The sequence below is a fragment of the Ictalurus furcatus genome, chromosome 25, assembly GCF_023375685.1.
Source record: "Ictalurus furcatus strain D&B chromosome 25, Billie_1.0, whole genome shotgun sequence".
Classification (NCBI taxonomy): domain Eukaryota; kingdom Metazoa; phylum Chordata; class Actinopteri; order Siluriformes; family Ictaluridae; genus Ictalurus; species Ictalurus furcatus.
In genome coordinates this window covers 6,971,108-6,993,862 of record NC_071279.1, presented here as the reverse complement: position 1 = coordinate 6,993,862, position 22,755 = coordinate 6,971,108, and the positions used below count along the sequence as shown (strand labels likewise).

Sequence of the window (22,755 nt, the reverse complement as noted above, 5' to 3'; positions counted from 1 at the left end):
AATGCTATTGAAGTTAGAAACGTGTTCAACAATGTCGTATGTAACTTTAGAGACGGTCCTTTAATTTACACTTATCTGCGAATATCGAACGTCTAACGTCAAACCAACTTTATGCCAGTGGAAACACATTTGTAGAACATGGACAGAGACCACACAGACAGCCCACCACTCCACCATTACAACTACTGTACATCTAGGTACGGCACTGTTTTCAGGTACTCAAGATTCTGGATATATTCTGTATAGTGAAACATTTGTGCTCACTACCCAAAATGTAACACTGTTGGCCTTGTGTACAAGTCTTAAAACTTACACTCTTGAGATATCAGTTAGCAAAACAAAGACTTGCTTCAAAGAGTTCCAAATATTATTGTATTTATTAAGAGTTGATTGATAAAATATTCAAAGAAGCCAAAGCACTCCAGTGTTCAGTTTGTTCCAGATATATGCAAGGTTTTGTGAACTCCTGTGATACTTGCAGCAAAGGGATACATATCAAATATTACTAAGTATAGCAACATGATTATTGTTTCATATGCATTTAGCTGGACATAGTTATATCAAAAGTGGCAATGCAGACAGTGGTTGTTAATGCCCCTTAATATAGAGAAAAGCAGAGCTGTCAATTCTATTACACCATGCTTCCACTTCAAATATAGTAAGGCAGTGGTTTGTATGCTATGTATGCTATGGTTATGCTGATTTAATAATTCTATGTAATGCTCAAAGGAAATTGAATAGGACATTGCATATGAGCAAACTAGGTCTGTAGTGTATCACATGTTTAAAATGAGCTAGGTGAAATATGCAGCACGAGATGGCAACGAAGACGAGGATATTCCGAGTGTGTAGTTTGAGACCCTAAATTTACGGGAAGCATTTCCATGATGGGGCAGAGGGTTAGAGTTTCTTCCTTCTTAAGAGGAGGATTCACTCCAGCTTTAGCAGCTCCACATCGAATATGAGTGTGGCATTAGGAGGGATGACCCCAGGGTGCCCTGTGGCTCCGTATGCCATATCTGGAGTGCAGGTGATTTTCGCCCGCTGGCCTAGACTCATCTGAGAATGAGATCAGAGATTAGTACAGATTGTTGAACACAGTCTTGTTTGATATGATCGCTTCGTTTACTAGATCAGCAGGGTAATGAGTGAAAAATAAAATCTTTTACATTACCTGTGCAACACCTTCCTCCCAGCCCTTGATGACTTCCTGTCGGCCGATTTTAAATTTAAAGGGCTTGTTTCTGTCTCGTGAGGAGTCAAACTTTTTTCCGTTCTGCAGCATTCCTGCAGATATGCAAGAGAATAATTGGCAATAAATATATCATAGATCACTAAAAATATTGTGAATAGCATTCTATATATTATGTAAATTAAAAAATATATTTCCTAGTGTGATATATATTTACTTTAATAATACTTGTGAAACTATGGTAATTCATCATCATATGCTTAACACCCATTATTATTATTATTATTATTATTATTATTATTATTATTATTATATAGCTATTCTTCTAGAAGTTTCTCTGTAATGTTTAGATGAGGAAAGGACATAGATGCATAGCATACACCGATCAACCATAACATTATAACCACTGACAGGTGAAGTGAATACCATTGATCATCTTGCTACATGGCACCTGTCAAGGGGTGGGATAAATTAGGCAGCAGGTGAACAGTCAGTTCTTGAAGTTGATGTGTTGGAAGCGGGACAAACGGGCAAGTGTAACGATCTGAGCGACTTTGACAAGGGCAAATTGTGGTGGCTAGATGACTAGGTCAGAGTATCTACAAACCATCACAATTGGCCTCCAAATTCTCCAGATCTCAATCCGATCGAACATCTGTGGGATGTGCTGGACAAACAACTCCAATCCATTGAGGCCCCACTTCGCAATTTACAGGAATTTAAGGATCTGCTGCCAACATTTTGGTGCCAGATACCACAGCATACCTTCAAAGGTCTTGTGGAGCCCATGCCTCAAAGGATCAGGGCTGTTTTGGCAGCATGATCGGGGACCAACATAATATTAGGCAGGTGGTTTAATGTTATGGCTGACTGGTGTAAAAAGAGCTGTTAAATCAACACTGTTTTGGAGATTGCACTTAGCAAGCTCTCTGTCATATATCAAGGAGGTAACTCTGGACTTCAGTTCCCATCTGCCACTGCACTGTACTACAAAATGTCACATGACCACCTGCACCTGAATCACGTTTCTGTTAACGAACACTCTTATATATAGCCACTGCTTGTACTGATTCCTTGGTCTCACGTAAATTGTCTTCTATGCTTTTGTCCACCATTCCATTTTTAGTTTTTGCCACTGTATTTTGCCAAGTTGTCTTAGTGTGTTTGTTTATTAAACTGTTTGAAAATCTGCGATTGCTTCCGCATCAACCTTGAAACGTGACACTCTCTAAGTGTCTTTTCTTCCCTCAAGTGCTTCAGAACAAAGCTGGTTTGCCCATATGGCCTCATCCATTCATTTGTTAGGGGTAAAATAAGCAGCATATTTCACCACAGAATATTGCTTTTCTCAGTTGCTCTTACCCCCCAAGTACTCAATGCACGTGGCAAACTGACTATAACACCCAATCCAATAACACCCGACTGGCTCCAAGAAACAAAACATTCTCTGCTTATCTAAATCTCCAGTGGCCTTCCATCTCTCATGATCCAAATTAGCAAAAGGAATGTGGAATGTGAAACACTGGCCTAATTCAGGGGATTATTCTGAGGTTTTATGTAGGCCACCTTGTACCAGAATCTATACAAGAAACTGAACAGAATAGATGAAAAGCACTCACACAATCCTGTACACAGAACGATTGTGCACGCAAGCATGGTGCGGATATAAGCCTTAAGTAAGCAGAGTTCTTTATATCCTGAGTATATCCTGTTCATTATGACTAACACAGGGCATTTCTCAGTAGGACAGCAAGTAGCTTTGTAGCTTCATGTCTCCAGAATCCCTCGTTTGATTCTGTTTGTTTTTGGTAGGTAGGAGGAAACCAGTGAACCTGGAGGAAACCTCTACACAAACACTAACCCGAGCTCAGGATCGAACCGGCGATCAGTTATTATTTCATGTTATTATTATTTCATTATTATTTGATGTTATTCACCAATCTGGCACCATTATGATATTGTGATAAATCATGTATGCATCATCAGTAACTACAGTACATTGGTATTCATGGTGGCAAGTAGCTTGGATGTTTGTTTTTTGTATAATTCCTTTTTTTTTTATATAATTCTCTAATTCCTTTATAATTTTTGTAGCTGTGGAATAAAAATATAATTGAACCTTGTGATATACAGTACACAGCATACAGCCACATTGGATATGTACATATCATTCCTATAGACATAGGATAGATCGACAATTGCATCTAGATAGTTTTCCATATGTTCTATAAGTGGTTTTCTGAGCAGTGTGCAACTAGATGGGACTCATCATTATTGTTAGAGCTCTAGAAGAGTTTGTATTGTATGACAGAATGACAGAGGGGTCACTGGAGGTGCATGCTTGGATGTAAAATGTGTACAAAAGAAGTGAAATCCAACATCGCTGTGATAAATAAGTGCTCAGAGATCATGTGTTCGATGAGACGGGTACGATCCCAGCTGCATGTTCTGTCAGGAACAGTGAATCTGTGACTGAGATGTTACAAATCTTTAAACAGACTTACTGTACCACCGTGTTTGTCTATATATATATGTTACACACGGTGAAACTAGGAGGCACTATTTATGAGGAAAGGCAAAAAATATATTATTAAATAAATGTGACACAAGGTATGATGACAGGGGCAAACTTTGAAAAACCCTGAAGATCACATCCTGAAACTCACCAAACATTATTAAAACTGCAAGTGGAAAAGTGGGGGCATGCAAGCAGACTGCATACAAGGAAAAGCCTCCAAACCCATGGTAAAATATAGTGGTGGATCATGTATGATTGACTGCTGCTCCAAGAATTTCTTGACACAGGATATTAGGACTAATGGCTTTTCTAGAGAGGTCCTTCTGTCCTTCTTGGAGAGGGAGATAATGGCAGACATTTTGAAGCATGCAGGTACTTTACATAGCGCTAAAGTGTGGTTGAAAATGTTGCTGAAAAACAGCCAAGCTGGATAACACAGTAAAGAGCTCCTATAATATAACTAAATTCTTTGCTGTGCTGGTTTACTTCGTTATTCTGCCAACGCTTAGTGAAGCACCTTGTACAGTACTGCGTCTACTCTTTCACTCTATACATAGAAAGACCTAGTGCCTCTAGGAAGACCACTTTGCCAAAATATCTGCACAGCTACATAAGTTACTGCCTGTTTATAATGGGCATTTACAATCTGTTCATCTCTCATGAACAGAAATTACGCTATTACAGTATCGTACTCTTGAGCTGAAACAGCAAGATCCCGAGAGGCGGCTTGAGAACCACATAAAAGTTTAGTTACTCATATCTCTTTCACTCAGGAGAATCAATGGAAAACTACTTTGTGACCCAGAACTACTCGTACTCCTTCCCCAATCCGACTGTGCACTTTAAAAGCTCACAGACGAGGTATTTTTTCCACTGCAAATATGTCTTCTATCTTCATGCTGAAACATGTTGAGATGTCAGTGTGTCCAGCGGTCCATGTGCACTGTGTGGCGCTATTTTTACTCTGGTTTACAGTATCTGTTAAGCAGAGCCAGCAGGCGGTCTCCCCAAACCATGTAACCAGATCAGTACACGTACAAGCTGTCTGTAAAGGGCTCTGTAACGATATGTAAGCACCTTTCAGCAATTAAACACTGCATAAGCATTGAGGGGAACAAACATAACACTAACAAAAACAAAATATGTCCACACACAGGTCAAGAGCAAGAGCAAAGGCTGCTGAAGGTACTTTTAAAAATAAAATGCAAAGAATTGATTGTAATTAAACTAGGACTATGCAGAGAATGATGACTTACTCGCACAAATAAAGGCAACATGTTTGTCCAAGTATAACGGCCAGTGTTCAGCCAGTATAACAGTATGTTACATATTTAGTATATGAATATTACCCTTTCATTCAGATGTTCTCTCTACTCTAAGTAGACCCTTCTGTTGTGCTTAGTGTGTGCCTGCCATAGATAGTACAAAACCTACCTGTCAGTATTCAGTATGAATGGAAACATGAACTTGGCCTACACTTCACTGAGAATTTCAAGTTGGAGGTTTAAAGGTGCCGTTGGTTTAAAAGTTTGCGTGATATAACCATTCAATTTAATGTGTCTCTACAGGATATATCACCGCCACACTTTCCAGTATTGTTTACTCTAATTATAGTAGATTAGATTAGATTAGATTACCAGATCTGATAACTTCATGCATTTTGCTCATACTAGCATCCACAGTTTAACAGTGAGTACGCTGGTACAATTTTGCACTCATAAATATGCCAAAATACCCCATCCCCCCCAAAAAAAAAAAAAAAAAAAAAACAAACAAAAAAAACACTGGAGATAAGCCAACCAACGTATTAATCTGGAGTGATTTGAAACTCTCCAAGATTGACAGACACCCCCTGGATGCCCCGACCCCTTCCCCCATGTCACATGCTCTCGACTGGACTCACTTTCTGACAAGGTAAACGGAGACTGAGTTCTTTAATGTAATGATAGAGTTTATCACTGTAGGTTCGACTTAGCTCACATTATACAAGTATATAGTTAACATCAGTTAGCCATGTTTATTGGAGATGCTACCGAAATATTTCAGCTGAAAATGGCCAAGAACGGCACGTTCAGTTTTTGGCTAAAAAGAATGATTTGTTAAATCTAACACTTTACAAGCAATGTTACTGGTGAAGATAATTAGAATTAAATGTGCACTTTTGGGGGTTCTTCATTGCTCAGAAGCATTCAAACACTCTGAGCAGTAGATCAACAGAGACAGTGTCAGCCATGTGGATGTTAGTCAACCAATCTGTACAAAGATTACGTCAATAATGTTCTGTTATGGGCGGGGGGTTTTTTTGTTGTTTTTTTTTTTACAGTTTCTGTGTGATTAAATAATTTGGGGTTTTTTTAATGGTAAAATGCAAGCAGGGAAAAATCAATATCATACAATCTACCATGTGCTGATAATTCATTTATTACATACTAATCAATGAGCATAATGTGATTATCTGTCACTATACTAGAATCTCATTCAGGGATGAGGGTGATGCTAAGTACCCCATATTAGCACATTAGCACAAGGACAGCGCCAATCGAAAAGCAGCATAGGGCCGCTGTCTTCCAAGGTTAATCATTTTGAGCAAATAAGAAGTTATCGTGTATCATTTACAGGTAGGCACTTGGAAATCCTACAACCCTGCTCACCGGAAACCATTTCCATGAAAATCATGACACACATAACAGACAGAATGACATTTCAAAAAGACAAAAAAAACAAACAAACATGTATATCCTTAAACAGTTAAAAATGCAATATGGTGCTCATCTTGTAAACTATAATAAAAGGTAGTGATATCAATATGATGATATTTATATGGTGATATAGAAATAAGTATGAATGTATATCCAAAACGCGAGCTTTGTCTATCCACCTGGCTAGAGTGATGTAATTAATAGTGATGTATAATACAACATAACAAGAGACAGAGACGTCACTCAAAAAAGCCTGCATAGAGCCCGCCCATTCTTAGTGATAGCAGTGTTATTAATAGAGCTGACAATGCCACAAGAGCACTGATGATTTCCTAAGCTCCTAAAATAAAACAAAGAGAGTAGGCTAATTGATTTGTTCTGCTTGGCCAGGTTAAAGGAAATGTAGACGTGCACTGAGGCTGTCCAGGCCAAGGACAAATTTAGGAAGTGGCTAAAGATTAAAAAAAATAATAATAAAAAAACATCCTGTTTTACTTGGCTCAAGAGTGTCTGGGGAGAAAAGGAGAGTGCTACAAAGTAAAATTCACAGCTTTGATATTTCTTCACATCATATTCATGAATGGTGATGTTATCACCCAAGAGGCACACCATACAAATGATAATTTTGGATCATCAGTCTAGTCAAAGATTATATGATATGATAAACTGATATTGTTAATGATATTACATATATATTGTGTATGATCTGTAATAATATTTCTGATCAGTGATGGTTGAGAATCCCCAGCACTGTTTCACTGCACATCAGACTCACAGACACACCAGATCTGCAAGCAGAGTGCACTCTCGGACATAATCGGGACACTCCCTGAGAATTCTGTACTCACGCTCTCCATCTGCATCGCATTAATGCACTCAACTCTCCATGACAGCAGAGAGCCATTTAGTGAACCGAAGATTTTTTAAATTCGACTGTGATCTACACTCACTTTTTCATTTATACATTCTGTATCAGGTTTAATACTCCAGGCATCACTGCAATAAGAAGACCAGGTTTTGAAACTAGAACGTGTATACCATGGCCTACGTTAGTTCAGTATTTGATACGATTTGCACCACTTTCTCAATTCCAGACTGACGTTGTACAACTACAAAGCATCAGTTTGTAGTAAATCGAATCACAGATTATTTCAGAATTCTGAAAATATTTTCAGAAACAAAAAGACAAAACATAAACTTTATGAAAATATAAATCTATTGCTCCAAACAATGTGTAGCCTGTTTAACTGTAGGAATGGCTGCAGACTGATTAAATGTGAGTATAGAGATAGAGATTGTTTTTATGGTCATATTTATTATTTTTATATTTTATTTATTTACTACATGTGTGGAGTTTGCCTGTTTCCACAGGGTACTCCGGTTTCCTCCCCCAGTTGAAAGACATGCATTGTAGGCTGATTGTGTAAAGTTGTCTGTAGTGTGTGAATGTGTGTGCGATTGTGCCCTGCAATGGGCTGGCCCCCCGTCCAGGGTGTTCCCCTGCCTCGAGTTCCCTGGGACAGGTTCTCCAGCGATCCTGTGTAGGATAAGCGGTATGGGAAATGGATGGATGGGTTTATTTACTGGCAGTGCCTCTTAGACGGTCCGTGTGTTGAAGTCTTTCAGTGGAATTGGCGTAGACAATGTGAATACGTTTCTCTTTTTCTTTTGTGGGAGTAACTAGATTTTAAAAACGTATACCTTTACTTGTGACTGAGATACGTGCAAAAGAGAAATGCATTTCTGTTCACAACCAGCCTTTAGTGTTCACCATTCATAGAGTAGAAAATGTCAATGTGAAGGGTTTTTCCAGTCCACCACACAAATAGCATCAAGTAGTCAATGTTTGTTGCCAGATTTCCTTGCCCATCATTTGTTTCCAATTCCTGTGACTGTACAGCTTCTACCAAAAACAATACGAGCACGCCTCCCGAGCGGTGCAACAGAAAAGCATTCGCAAACAGAGAGAAAACTCTGGGTGGGAGGGATGGCACACTCTCTCTCCGCTATCAATCTCAGTCACAATAGCCATGGGCGTCTGTGAGCTCATGTATGCGGAAGGGGACGGATAGCACTTTCCTCTGACTGTGATAAAGTCGGTGTGTTACACCGCCCCATGAGCACGCAGCATGAGCACCAGTTCAAAAAGATGTGCTTGGAGGAAGCACATGATAGACTACGATGATCTATGATTGGGGAGGCCTAACTGGTGGGTGGGAACTGGACAAGACTAAGTTAGGGGGAAATAATAATAATAATAATAATAATAATAATATGAGCACATTTGTGTGCATGTTTGTTTTTGTGTGTGGGTTTATGAGAAAGCAAGAAACATGAACAGAGCACTGGGTAAAAATGTATGAATGTATTTCTGAATCGTATTGTATTTTTAATAAGTAGGTTTTATTTAAAGTTCAAATGTTTCACTAAACACTGTCTCCAGAGTTCTCCCCATGTCTGCTTGGGGTTCCTCCAGGTTCTCTGGTTTTCTCCCAAAAACTGACAGGTAGGTGGATTGGGTAATCTAAAATGCCCCTAGGTGTTAATATATATATCTATATATATATATATATCTATATATATATATATATCTATATATATATATCTATATCTATATCTATATATATATATATATATATATATATATATATATATATATATATATATATATGTGTGTGTGTGTGTGTGTGTGTGTGTGTGTGTGTGTGCATAGTGCCCTGGGACAGACTTTGAGAAAAGCTTCCTGGGTGAAGCTCCCTAATTAGCAGGACTACTGTCCAGAATTTAAAATAGTTTCGATTTGTTTAAGACTTTTCTTGTGTCACTGTATAATTCATAATGTGTTTTGCGTACTGTTAATGTCTTCTTTATTATTATTCTAAAAGCAGAAAATAGTCACAGCTGTGTCCAAACTGAATGTATTTGATCATTGGATGCCAGTGGTTACTCAGTGAGTAAGCTTCTATGCTAGTGACTGTAAGGTTGTGAATTCAAATCTCAGTACTGTCTGAGAGCCACTGTTGAACCCTAATGCAAGTTCATTAACTTCTCAGCTGTATGCTTGTATCTCAATTCTAAGTGACTTTCCACAAGCACTTTAGCCCTCAGCTCCTCATAAATATACTTGGATACCCCCGAGACTTGCTGTATCATCATCCCATATTCATTACTTCAGGAACAATACACACAATAAAAACTGCTCTTAAAGCATTCTGAGCTGCTGAAAGAAATTACAGCATGCCTGCTATTTTATAACCTTCCCATGGTTCATGAATCTTTCAGTACAAATTAATTACTGGAAAAAAAACAAAACAATAGGGACTGAGGAAAAGCTTGGTACAGTGTGATAACAAAATAACTGCAGTTAACTCCAGTGTATTACAGAGTTATCAAACAAATGCATTTAGATACACTGGGGTTGGGGGTGTTAAGGAAACTGAGCCAGAAATGTGTTATCAACATCCTGTTTCCTGTCTGTGTAACCTGGGTGTCTAGGAGTTAGGACTGCTGGATTCACAGAAACATGGAAATTCCAAAAGCAATAGGAAAATTCTCTTTACCTATATAATGCACTACACATGTCTGTCCCTTCTTTGGAAAGGTTCTTCCTGTTGAGAGAAAAAAAAGGGAATGAAAGTGTGAGTAAACAGCACATGTGATTAATGACATATAAATGTTATTCTTATGTTTCCTGCAGATCAGTCAACTGAAACAAAGGCCATCTCTTCAGCATAGCACAGTACAGTACTGATACATATTACAGTGTGGGCAAGTAAACTTAAGTATGCATGCACATGGCTGGTAATATCAAATGTACTGCCACCTGGTTACTCTGTGGGACTGAGAGGAATTCATGCTGCATGACTGCAGGCTTCAGGAAGGGGGAGGGGGAGGGGAGGCACTGGGGTTCATGAGATAAGATTTCAGTTCAGTCCAGTCCAGGGCACGCTCAATGAGATATTACCAGGGAGAGTTTGTACTCCATATATTCTACATTACTGACATGTAGGTCATAAAATTGTTCCAATGGTCCATGGTATCACTTCATCCTCATTCCAATTTTTTACTTTAACTTAACCCTTGTGCGTCAATTAAAAAAAGTTACATATAGGTCTATAGACGACAAAAATGTCCATGTCCAAAAACTGTCCTAAAAATATTATATATTAATATTTTCTTTTCCATTTTCACTGACGTCAGTATTTTTTATTTTTTTTTACCAGCATCAGTTCTGATCATAATTACCAAGCATTCGTTCATTTTCAGAATTGTAACCCTTTAAATGCTGGTTTATATACATAATTCCACAAATGATTTTATTTATGAAAAAAAAGAAAAATAGTTATTGTTTTCCATATACTAAATGCTAAGTAGAAGAAATTTTTTTCCTTTGATTATTAGTCTTTGATATATCAATGATTACAACATTCATTTTGATGCATTCATATTTTTTACACACATACAAACCACAACACTGAAATCCATACACACACGTACCACAATTATAGCTGCATCATTTATTCAGTTGGTCTGCAGCGCTCTATAATACAGCAGAATCAGAAAAAAGAAAAAAAAGCATGTATTTTCCCCAGATTCTAAACTTGAGAAAGTACTACATATTTCAGAATTTTTTTTTTTTAATTCAGTGTTTTGAAAACTTGTCAACAAAATAAAAGCCTATGAACACAGAATGCATGATTTTATGCGTAAACATCACAGGGATTAAATATTTCAGTTTGAATGTTGTTTCAATGGGGATTTTTTTGTCCTTAAGGTCCTGAGTGTAACTATTTTGTGTATCTAGTTTAAAATAGATTTATGAAAGCAAATGAGGGTGAAATATTAAAATTCCAATAGAAATACACACCTTTTGCAAAATTTATGCTGTTTGCATTAACACAGACAAGATGATTAACAAAAATGAAAAAGACAAAAATGTCCATAAGGACGCAAAAGGGTTGATGGAAATTTTCACAATCTTGGCCCAGTGAGGCCTTAATAAATTAAGGAAATGGGTCATGTATGGCCTTACCTTAATCCCCATTATAAGAATGCTGTAATGTGTGTATGTGTGTGTGACTACCACCGACAAGTTGTTGGGACAGTGAAGAATAAATAGTTATGCGAAACTTATTTGTCATTTTTTATTTTTATCAGAGGCAAATGTTCAGTGTTAAATAAATATTTTGAAATTGTAGTTTTTGTAATTGATTTTTTTTTCTTTGAAAAGCAAGACAAAATAGTAAAAAGCACATTCTGACTATTTAATTTATGCAGTGGTGAAAAAAATGGCAAAATAAATGGAAAAAAACGCGAAAAAACGTGTTCGTTATTCGCCCTTCAGCTTTCGGCCAAGTTTTTCATTATATTCGGTTTCGGCTTCGGCCAAGAATTTTCATTTCGGTGCATCCCTAGTTGTAATGTAATAAAATGAGGAATACTGTTCAAATGCATTGTATACAATGAGGGGTAACAAATTTGAGGGAAAAAACCACAAACAGAAAAAGTGTCTTAGTAAAGTGTTAGGCCACCACAAGTCCCCAAAACAGTTTCAATGCATCTTGGCATTAAATTAGCCATAACATTAAAACCACTGACAAGTGAAGTGAATAACATTGATTATCTCGATACAGTGGAACCTGTCAAGGGATGGGATATATTAGGCAGCAAGTGAACATTCAGTTTTCAAAGTTGATGTGTTGTAAGCAGGAAAAATGGGCAAGCATAAGGATCTGAGTGACTTTGACTTGGGCCAAATTGTGATGGCTAGACGACTGGGTCAGAGCATCTCCAAAACAGCAGGTCTAAAGGGGTACTCCTAGTATGCAATGGTTAGTAAACAAAGAAGTGTCCAAGTATCTCACGGGTGCCCAAGGTTCACTGAAGCGCGTGAGGAGCGAAGCTTATTTCGTCTGGTCCGATACCACAGAACAGCTACTGTAGCACGGTTAATGCTGGCTATGATAGAAAGGTGTCCACCTTTCTATCACAGCTGTCCACCACCAAAAGCACCTACACAATATTAGGCAGATTTAATGTTATTGATGTTCGGTGTATATTCACAACAGAACCCTGATTTAAAAAAAAAAAAAAAAACAGCTGGTCTGAATGACCACCAGCTATGTTATTTGACCGGCTCTGCCTGTGTTTTGGCAGCTGGTGTCCAGTCAGACGAAGCTGGAGTTTCAGCAGAGAAAATATCCCCTCCTGGGTTGAGGTGGGTGTGTTAGATGAGCTAAAATACTGGGATGTTCAGGGCAGAAGGTACTCCAGGCTCCAGGAGCAGGCTTGGGAACCTGTGCCTCAGTGTATGTAGATCCCTGGTGTGTGTTATAGTGATGTGTCGTTCATGAACGATTCGTTCATTTTGAACGAATCTTTAATATGACTCGGGAACAGCGAGTTGTCTCAGAGAGTGATTTGTTCACTTTGTGTTGACCGCGCATGCGCTGCAACATCCCCATCGGTTCTGTACAGGAAACAGAAATGATTAGTTCACCTCTCGAGTCTTCGGGTCCGAGTCGTTCGTTCATCACGTCACATCCCCACTGCATTCAGCCTATGAGGCTGAGACTCGAGACGTGAACTAATCATTTCTGTTTCCGGGAAACAGACGCGACAAATGTGACATGACAAAAGAAAGAACGACTCGGATCGGGAGGTGAAGTGAACTAGCAGACTGCATAGCCTGAACACCCAGCTAAGCAATTAATGAATCATTTCGGTTTCTCATAATTCGGCCTCGGCTGCATTCGTTTATAGTTTATTTTTAATTCCAAATGGATTGTTGGGGAATTTAACATCCATCTTCTATACCGCTTATCCTTTTCAGGGTCACGGGAAACCTGGAGCCTATCCCAGGGAGCATCGTGCACAAGGCGGGGTACACCCTGGACAGGGTGCTAATCCATCGCAGGGCACACAATCACATACACACTCATTCATACTCTACGGACACATTAGAAATGCCAATCAACCGACCATGCATGTCTTTGGACTCGGGGAGGAAACTGGAGTACCCAGAGGAAACCCCCGCAGCACGGGGAGAAAATGCAAACACACAGAGCCGTGGGAATCGAACCCCCAACCCTGGCACTGTGAGGCGAACGTGCTAACCACTAAGCCAAGATTCGTTCATTTTGCTGAATGAGATTCAAAGATCCGAGTCAGTAAAATGATCCGAGTCAGTACAATGATCCGAACTTCCAAATCAGTAGTGTGTTAACCAGAGGTAAAGTATAGTGATGAAATGGAGCGTAACAAGTGGTCGGTTTGGAAAGGGTGCAGTGTTTGGAGCAATCCAAGCTGTGTGTAAATCATCCCTTACATGCAATATTATATCCAGTAGCGTCACGTTAAAAGAAACACGCCGCTAGTGTGCATTACATTCTCTCTCTCTCTCTCTCTCTCTCACACACACACACACACACACACAGACACACACGTACATGTTATAAATAAATAAATAAACAAAATAAATACAAATAAATCATTCAGACTCTTGGGTAAGTGCGGATCTGAGGATTAGCCTGTAAAGCTGCTGTCTAGCCCAGACCAGCCGGAGCCATCCCTCTACATTAATACAGCATCATATTTCTGCTCCAGCCCTCATTTTCCTCCCAAATCAAGCCAATTCAGTGAGCAATGGAAGAACGGAAGTGGATAATCTAATAGAGAATAGCAACAGCTTCTGGCTTTCTTGATCATTCAGTGTGCCTGGTCAATTCTCTGGCTAGACTGAGTAAAGAAAATCTCCTCTGCCTGGGTGTAATGGCTTCAATATTGAATATCATTCAGTCGCTACAGTTTAGATGGAACTGTTATTGAGATGTAGGAGTGAGATGTAGGAGTGCTATATAAGCTCCAGAGTAAGCAGGAGAAGGGTCATGTCTCAGTTCTCGGGCTGTTACAGTAAGAGTAACACTGTAACGCTGTAACACTGTAACGCTGTCTAGCGTCATAAATGGCTACAAAAATCTTTTGTGCTATTATTATAGAGTCACTTACCGTCTCCTGGTGATATCGTCTCAACTTCTACACCCATGGCGATATACAGTGGTTATCTGAGTGGAACTGAGCAGCAGAGAGGAGCAGGTATGCTGAGTGAGTGGTGCTGCAGAAGGACGCGCGGGGGGGAGCTGCACTCCGCCCACTGAGAGCCGCACAGCGGTGAGAAGGCAGCCTGCACTCCGCTCCGGATCATTATCATATCCATAACAACAACAATAAATAAATATAATCACAACAACAACAACAACAATAATAATAATAATAATAATAATAATAACAATAATAATAATCATCATCATCATCATAATAGTCATAATCATAACAACAATAATAATAATAATAATAATAATAATAATAATAATAATAATAATAATCATGCGAATAATGATAATAGTACTAATCATCATCATTATCATCATAATCACAATAATAACATAATAATAACAGTAATAATAATAATCATTAATAAGCTATGAAGAGCTACTCGCCCCTACTCACGTCACCCGTTCATACTGTACATACATTATTTAAACAACATACCCAGATTCTTTAGATGATTATTTGCTTGTTTGTTTGTTTGTTTGTTTTTGTTTTATTTTGTTTTCAGAAATTGCATGGCATACGAATGTTAGCTTTTTCAAAATATCATTTAGAACTATTAAAACATGTATATATGTATATCAAGAGTTTGCGTACGCCTTTCAGAATCTGCAAAATGTTCTAATATTTTTTAAAATAAGAGGATCATAAAAATTACATGTTGTTTTTTTTTTTATTTAGTTCTGCCCTGAATAAGATATTTCACATAACAGATGTTTACATATAGTCCACAAGCCAAAATAATAACTGAATTTACACAAATGAACCAGTTCAAAAGTTTACATATGCGTCGTTCTTAATCCTGTGTGTCGTTCCCTGGATGATCAACGACTGTGTTTATGTTTTGTGAGGGTTGTCCATGAGTCCCTTGTTTGTCCTGAGCAGTTAAACTTCCCACTGTTCTTCAGAAAAATCCTGCAGGTCCTGCACATTCTTTACTTTTTCAGCATATTCTGTACATTTAACCCCTTTCCAACAGTGATGTTGAGATCCATCTTTTCACACAGAGGACAACTGAGGGACTCGTACACGACTATTACAAAAGGTGCAAACATTCACAGATGCTCAAGAAGGCAACACGATACATTAAGAGCCAGGGGGGTGTAAACTTTTGAACAGGATACATAAGATATTTACATTTTTCCCAGAAGACAAAATAATAACTAATTACATGGATCATCCCGTTCAAAACTTCACACCCTCCTGGCTCTTAATTAATCTTTTTTTATTATTATTGAATTTGGGATTTTGTGTTGAAAGTCTGTAAAGATTGAATAGAGATATGGTGCAGTGGAAATGGCAACAAGTCTATACAGGAACAGAAATGTATGTTTAGTTTAAATTTATGCTAAGTTACAGTAATGGTCCCAAGTGATCTGGATGTGATTTATAACTTATATTTTAACATATATTTTGACTGTCTGTAAGTGTGGACACTGTGCATGAAAGAGTTAAGTAAAAACAAACAAACAAACAAACAAACAAATTTTTTTAAAAATCCAGTCTAAACTTGACTGAATTCACTGAAAACTTAGAACTGCATGTTTAATTTAAAATGATTTGCTTTAAAACTAGACTAATCGGTCACCAAACGCAAATAACACTAAATAAATAAACAAATGAGGAGGAAGAAAAAGAAGAATAGCCAACGTACTGCTAGTATACATTAGTAGAAAAAGAAACAGTATAAGAATCATTTAGCAGACTGTTATACAGTAATATGCAAAAAGTCATTTAAGAGGGGAAAAAAGACACAAATTCCCACAATGCCTTTGCACTAACTTGTTTCCGTTTGTCCAACACCTTAAATATGTCCGAGTGGAAACATAACCCGAAGTAAATTCTGGTGGTATTTTAGTTTGCTTTTGTTGCAAAATAGTGATGGTATGTTTTAATTATATTATTCACAACCAGTACAGTATCTAGTAACTTTTATATTATATAATATTGAAATCTAAATTGCTCGCTTTATTTCTAATTTCTAATAGCACTGTTGTTTGTACACATGCTTCTTAGCAACGCACCGGAGTAAACACGAGTAGCTGGCATGCTGGCTAACTAGTTCAATGTTTGTGTAATAAACTTCTCTTTCCTTTTTTTTTTTCTTCTTTTTTTTTTTGTAGTAGTTTCACGTGTTAATGATTTCTTTTTAAGTGTAATGCAGTTGCCTAAAATGATAAATACAAAATGATACATTTAGAATAGGCTAGTCTTGCTTGAAAGTAGTAATCTTAAAGGGTCATGTCAGATTAATCAGGTCATCCTTGAGTAGGATTAGGGATTTCACGTTTCAGAAGACTGGGGGAAGAGTCTTTAAGTATTCTGAGTGAACATCATACACAACCTTGCTGAGCTCTGGCTTGAAGCAGTATATATTTTTGATATCTGAGTACCCTTGGTTATCTTAATTAATCAAAATTCTCAAAATCTTTTCAATTGACAGACCTAACAAGCATGGAATTAGGAAAAGCTAAACTTCCGAGGACGGGACTCAATACACTGCTCCAAGCCATTCATCCCGTGCATGGGATAGCCTGGACGGATGGGAGACAGGTTTGCCTCACCTCGTTCTACTATGTTGCCGGTGAGCCTAAATTTGGCGACACTAATGTAATCGGACAGTTTGAACATGTCTTGGGACTTTTCTGGGGACCTCTGTGTTGTTCGGGGTCTCCTGCTCTGCTCGCGGTACAGCACAAGAAGCATGTGACGGTGTGGCAGCTTCAGCTGAGTGCCCTCGAGCAGAACAAGCTGCTGTGCACGCAGACGTGTGAAATGAGTGAGCCTTTCCCACTGCTGTCTCATGGCTGTGTGTGGCACCCCAAACAAGACATCCTGGCGATTTTGACTAAGCAGGATGCCTCTGTGCTGTTCTCTGTGCGTGTGGATAATCGACGAGTGAAGGCGGACATCCGTGGCAACGGTCTGATCCACTGTGCATGCTGGACTAAAGACGGAACCAGACTGGTGGTTGCCATCGGCAGCGCTCTTCACTCTTATATATGGAACGACATCCAGAAAAGTCTGGTTGCGTGTTCATTTTGCCCTGTTTTTGACGTTGGAGGCTATATCTGTGCCATTGAGTCTATCGATGAGGCTCAGGTGGCTGTTACAACAGAACTGCCGCTAGATAAAATCTGTGGGCTTAATGCAGGTATTGCCTTTGACTTGCCGAATGAATCAAAGCCAGTGTCTTCTCGTCAGTCTTCTGCTGTAATGTCAGAAGATGCTTGCTCAGAATCCAGGAGAAGGTCCTTTGACTCGGAGCGTTCACTACCTTTAGGGTTCATTTCTTCCACTGGCCCCACTGACCTTACACAAATTCTGGCGAAACACCGAATGTCAGACCCTAGTCCTTTGATTCACTTGAGGCAACGAGATCATTTGACAGGATCAGGTCAAGACTCGTCACATTTCATTTTGGTCAAGTACGAGCGAAAGGTCACAACTACCAGGAAAGTAAGCATCCCTGGTATTCTGGTCCCTGACATCATGGCCTTTGACCCACAAGGAAACACAGTCGCAGTGGCATCCAATACCTGCAGTGTGATTTTGGTCTACTCCATCATGGCATCCTCCATGCCCAACGTTCAACAGATCCACCTGCAGAAGAATGAAAGACCTAAAGGTTTATGCTTCCTTAGCAGTAAGAAGATCCTAGTCATGCTTGGCCGACAGAAGTCCAACGACCCGACCTTCCTTCCGTCTTCCAACACGGACAAATACATCCTCAGGCTCGTAGCTCAGGAGCTGGTGTTTGACGAGGGCACAACTTCGCCAGTTGTCCAGAAGCCTGAGTCGCCGTGCGATCTCCATGAGCTTTGGCGTCATTCAGAGGCCTATGCTAAAGATTTTGCAGTGAAGGACCTTGTTCTTCCAGGGGGATCGGTAAACCTGCCATCAAATATCAGGAAGAGGCTAATTGAGGAAGTGTGTACCTCAGAGTCAAGCTCAGCCGACTTCTCAGACAGAGCCACTTCCAGCACCTCCTCCATCACACTGGAAAACTACGATATGGATCATGTCAATCGCATGACTACGCTAGCCATAGCCAGCCATGAGTCCACTCGACCGTCTTCCCCTCGATACACAGCATCAGAAAAGCTGCTCTCTGATTCTCCTCTGCTGAAGAACAGTCAGCAGCAGTGTCTGGCAAAAGAGAACAACCACGAACAACTCGCACACAACATGGAAAGGATATTTGCTCGCTTTGCAGAGGTGCAGCAGTGCCTGTCAGAACTCAAAGACTTCACCCAGAATGGGAAAAAGCTCATGAGCAGCTACCCACCTGCTTGTGAACCACAGTATGTCCATGTTACATGTCAGGTATGACAACAATGCACTTACTTTTTTCGTTTATTTGTTGTTTAATAGATGGTTGAAATTAGGGATGGGGTTTATTGGTTAGCACGTTTTCCTCACACCTGAGGGGTTGGGGGTTTCATTCCCACCTCCACGCTGTGTGCATGAGCTTCGCATGTTCTCCCAACGCTTCGGGGGTTTTCTCCGGGTACTCCGGTTTCCTCCCCCAGTCCAAAGACGTGCGTTGTCGGCTGATTGGCATTTCTAAATTATTTCTAATAATAGTGTGTGCAGTTGTATCATGTGACGGTTTGGCACCCCATCCAGGGTGTCCCCCGCCTCGTGCCCCGAGTTCGTAACAATTAACTGATTAAACGTTCGATGCATGTTTCAATTTTCATCTTTCCTCTTGTTGTTTTTACATTAAATGAAATATATAATTGTAGTTGTAATCTTAGTAGTTTGGTTATGTGATCAGATATCATGATTAGATCTTTGCCATATCAGCCAAGCCTATCTGAAATGTTCTAGAAAACACATCATCAAAGGATTTACTGCAAAACTCATGGACCTTTTCAGTTTTCCAGACTATCGAATTCAATAAGTCAAACAAAAAATGTCCATCTTTATACACTATAGGGGGGGCCTTGCATTTCTTTCTTTGTGGAGTGAATTTGTTGACCTTGGAAGGAATTTTCTGAAGTGATCACTCTGACTTAATCTGCACTAAGCTGCCAGTTTATTAGGAACACCTAGACAGTATCTATTAACAAGGCAATTTGGTGAGAATACACTGTTATATTTCACATGCCGTGAGTTTAGTACGTACTAGATTGTAGGTTGAGCTGACTAATTTTGCTTGACACTGTCTCATGTGAATAGTATTAATGTAGGTAAGGATAGATCATAATATGTAGAGCACTGTGTATAATATAGAATAGTTAAATAGGAAAAACATATGGCCTGTTTACTCTCAGACTCTTCCTATCGCTTGTGCACGTGCACCATGAGAAATTATAGTAAGAAGTCCACATTGAAGCAATTTCTTTTTCTCTGCCCTTCAGACGCAGCTGTCTGAAAATGTGTACACGGATGAAAGGAGACCGGTGCTGTTGTGTGAAGGAAGACTCTGTCTCCGAATCCTGCAGGAACTCTTCAGCCTGACTGTTTTGGAGATGATGCATGGTATGTTCTTTTATTATCAGCTACCAAGTTTTTCTTCTGAAGCATGGAATAGTTCGCCATGGTAATGCGAAAAGAGAGATTTGTATAGACTCCATTCTGGACCATTCTATTCACTCTGGAAAATGAACCCAAGAAATATATGATAATTCAGTTATTTACATCCATCCATTTTCTATTCTGCTTATCCTACTGGGTCACAGGGAAGCTGAGCCCATCCCAGGGAGCATGGGGCACAAGGCGGGGTACACCCTGGACGTTGCATTATTATCCATTGCAGTATTTACTTACATGATTTAGAAAATAATGAATATATGTAGACTTCATCTTGAAGTACAAGTATACAGTATACAGTCTGTGTGGTGTTTTTGTGCATGTTCTCCTTGTGTGTGCATGGGTTTCCTCTGAGTTGTTGGGTTTTCTCCCAGGGTCCAGTAAACATGCAGGTAAGTGGATTGGCTACTCTGACATGGCCCTAGTGAATGAGTGTGTGAATGGTGCCCTGAGATGGACTAGTATCCCATGAGGATAAATTCTCCACCGTGCTCCCAGTGTTACCAGGATAGGCTCAGACCAGGATAAAGCAGTTACTGTGAGCAAGTGAATGAGTGAATGAGTGAGCGAGTGAGAGAGAGTTTTCAGGTGGTTAATTGGCTGTGATGAAAATAGCAAACAGATTATGGCCATTGATCCGATTTAAGGTTTAAGTCAACATATAGCCTCCCCTGTGAAGTGTACTACACCAGCCTTACATACAGTCGTGTGAAAAAGTAAGTACACCTCATGGAAATTATTGGCTTTTATTTATTTATTTATTTTATATATTTGGACAGGCAAATATTTGATCATCTTTGAAACACTGCCTATTAATAAAGTTTTGTTTTGTTTTGTTTTTTTCTTTTACAAAACCACAAGGACAATTAGCTTTTTCAATCATTTATTCTACAGATATATCAATAGATGTGATATTGTTCTGTGGAAAAAATAAGTACACCCTTGGCCTCAGAATCTAGTATTGCCCCCTTTGCTCATATTTACCAAGGCTGCCAGTATTAGTGGAGGGCACTGTATGTCACAAAAGTCAATAGTTTTCCATGGGGTGTACTTGTTTTTTCACATGACTGTATGACCTGCATATTCGTGTATATTTAGCTGACCATTCCTGACCAATCTACCATTTGTGCTGTGATCTTAGGTTATAGTGCAGAATTAATATGTGATTAGGTTATAGTGCAGAATTAATATATGATTAGGTTATAGTGCAGAATTAATATGTGATTAGGTTATAGTGCAGAATTAATATGTGATTAGGTTATAGTGCAGAATTAATATGTGATTAGGTTATAGTGCAGAATTAATATATGATTAGGTTATAGTGCAGAATTAATATATGATTAGGTTATAGTGCAGAATTAATATGTGATTAGGTTATAGTGCAGAATTTTAAATTATTAGCTTATAGTGCAGAATTTTAAATTAATAGGTAATAGAGCAGCATTAGGTTTATCTGTGTTTTCTACTATATAAATGTTTGTCAAAAATTGGTTACTATAGATTATTTTGGTGGCCTTTATGACCTGCTGTGGCTGTATTTATCCAGGGCCAATGTGGATTATCCTAGTGGCCGATGCAGACGGGTTTGTACCGCTCACCTTCAAGCACCAGGAGGAGCTCACGATACGGAGTGCAAAGAGGAAGTTACCCTTCAAGCTCGTCAGCGGGAGTAATGACCTACCTCTTCAAAATCACCAATCAACAAATGTAGAACATTGATCTTGTGCATTGTAGCCTTTCCAGTCCAAACACTCCCCACTCCACTACTGGAGATCAAGTTGAAAAGACAATGCGTCATAATGAATGTTTACAGGGAACTAGTGACTTTGTTGTATATAAAGTAAGACCGAGTCTATTTTTGTACATCATCAAGAAACTACTCCAGTGCCTGCTTTTTATGGTTTAATGTTTATTGTTGGTGTAAACACCTGTCATGCATCTCAGGTCAAAAGAGATTGTTGACAAAAAACATTGTTTAAAATTGTAATGATTTCTTTTCATAGCACATCTCTGATGCCACATTTATATGAATTCTAATGAGTGAGAATGAAATAGTTAGTTCTCTGTTCATCTTAGTAGTTTTGTTTATGTGATAAAATCTTCAAATATCTTGATATATTTCTGAAATGTTCTAGAAAACAAACCAGAGGAGTTACTGCAAAGCTCATGGAGCTTTTCAGATTTTCAGGTTATTGAACTCGAAGCAATAAGTCAAACAACAATTTTATATTTACACACTGTGTAAATTCTGTGCCCCTCACCATAAACTTAACTTTTCAAATGAGATCATTTTGGCAAGTAAGACTGTGTTGTGAGGACAGACGTTACTGGCCAGAGTATCTTTCATTGTAACTTTCGAAGTATCTAATAGTTTTGGCTTGGGTTACAATTACAGTTGTATATACTGTAAATGTTTACTTTTAGTATTAAAGACTCCAAATATGTCCCGTGAACTATCACCTCCTTCGAACAAAAGTACTGTGAATTAAATATGAGGTCCTTTTAAATCAGATTATTTATTATTTTATTATCTGACCTTGAGGTATATTGTACTAAAAGTGTACTATAATCTTTTATAATATAGTATTTTCGAGTAACATTGGCAAATCCATGTTAACAGCACCATGATATTGCTTTCAATTAGGTTGAACTCAAATAGTTAAATAATATCCATTTGTAACAGCATAAAAAGAGAAAGA

At 38.8% G+C, this 22,755-nt stretch overlaps 2 protein-coding genes across 3 annotated transcripts; one reads left to right on the top strand and one right to left on the bottom strand.

Moving 5' to 3' along the window:
• Positions 1–788: 788 nt before the first annotated feature.
• On the bottom strand, positions 789–14,556 carry fkbp1b (FKBP prolyl isomerase 1B). Its single transcript, XM_053614518.1, has 4 exons — positions 14,417–14,556; positions 9,970–10,017; positions 1,175–1,287; positions 789–1,059 (listed from the first exon to the last, which is right to left on the bottom strand). Exons 1-4 carry the CDS (start codon positions 14,451–14,453, stop codon positions 931–933), a joined length of 327 nt encoding a protein of 108 aa, XP_053470493.1. The 5' UTR covers positions 14,454–14,556; the 3' UTR covers positions 789–930.
• Positions 14,557–15,363: 807 nt separating this feature from the next.
• On the top strand, positions 15,364–22,065 carry wdcp (WD repeat and coiled coil containing). 2 transcript variants are annotated; one of them, XM_053614106.1, is made up of 4 exons: positions 15,364–16,402; positions 16,962–18,844; positions 19,885–20,005; positions 21,603–22,065. In XM_053614106.1, exons 2-4 carry the CDS (start codon positions 16,973–16,975, stop codon positions 21,773–21,775), a joined length of 2,166 nt encoding a protein of 721 aa, XP_053470081.1. In that variant the 5' UTR covers positions 15,364–16,402; positions 16,962–16,972; the 3' UTR covers positions 21,776–22,065. The 2 variants fall into 2 exon arrangements, with proteins under 2 accessions (XP_053470081.1, XP_053470082.1); XM_053614107.1 differs by lacking the exon at positions 15,364–16,402 and having other exon boundaries at positions 16,415–18,844.
• Positions 22,066–22,755: the final 690 nt, after the last annotated feature.

Excerpts from the sequence above, each read along its gene's own strand:
- fkbp1b (XM_053614518.1), bottom strand. The coding sequence starts at position 14,453 with ATGGGTGTAGAAGTTGAGACGATATCACCAGGAGACG. Across the intron at positions 10,018-14,416 it reads GACGATATCACCAGGAGACG|GAAGAACCTTTCCAAAGAAG; the intron begins GTAAGTGACTCT and ends TTCTCTCAACAG. Across the intron at positions 1,288-9,969 it reads ATGTGTAGTGCATTATATAG|GAATGCTGCAGAACGGAAAA; the intron begins GTAAAGAGAATT and ends GCATATCTGCAG.
- wdcp (XM_053614106.1), top strand. The coding sequence starts at position 16,973 with ATGGAATTAGGAAAAGCTAAACTTCCGAGGACGGGACTCAATACACTG. Across the intron at positions 18,845-19,884 it reads ATGTCCATGTTACATGTCAG|ACGCAGCTGTCTGAAAATGT; the intron begins GTATGACAACAA and ends TCTGCCCTTCAG. Across the intron at positions 20,006-21,602 it reads TGTTTTGGAGATGATGCATG|GGCCAATGTGGATTATCCTA; the intron begins GTATGTTCTTTT and ends GTATTTATCCAG.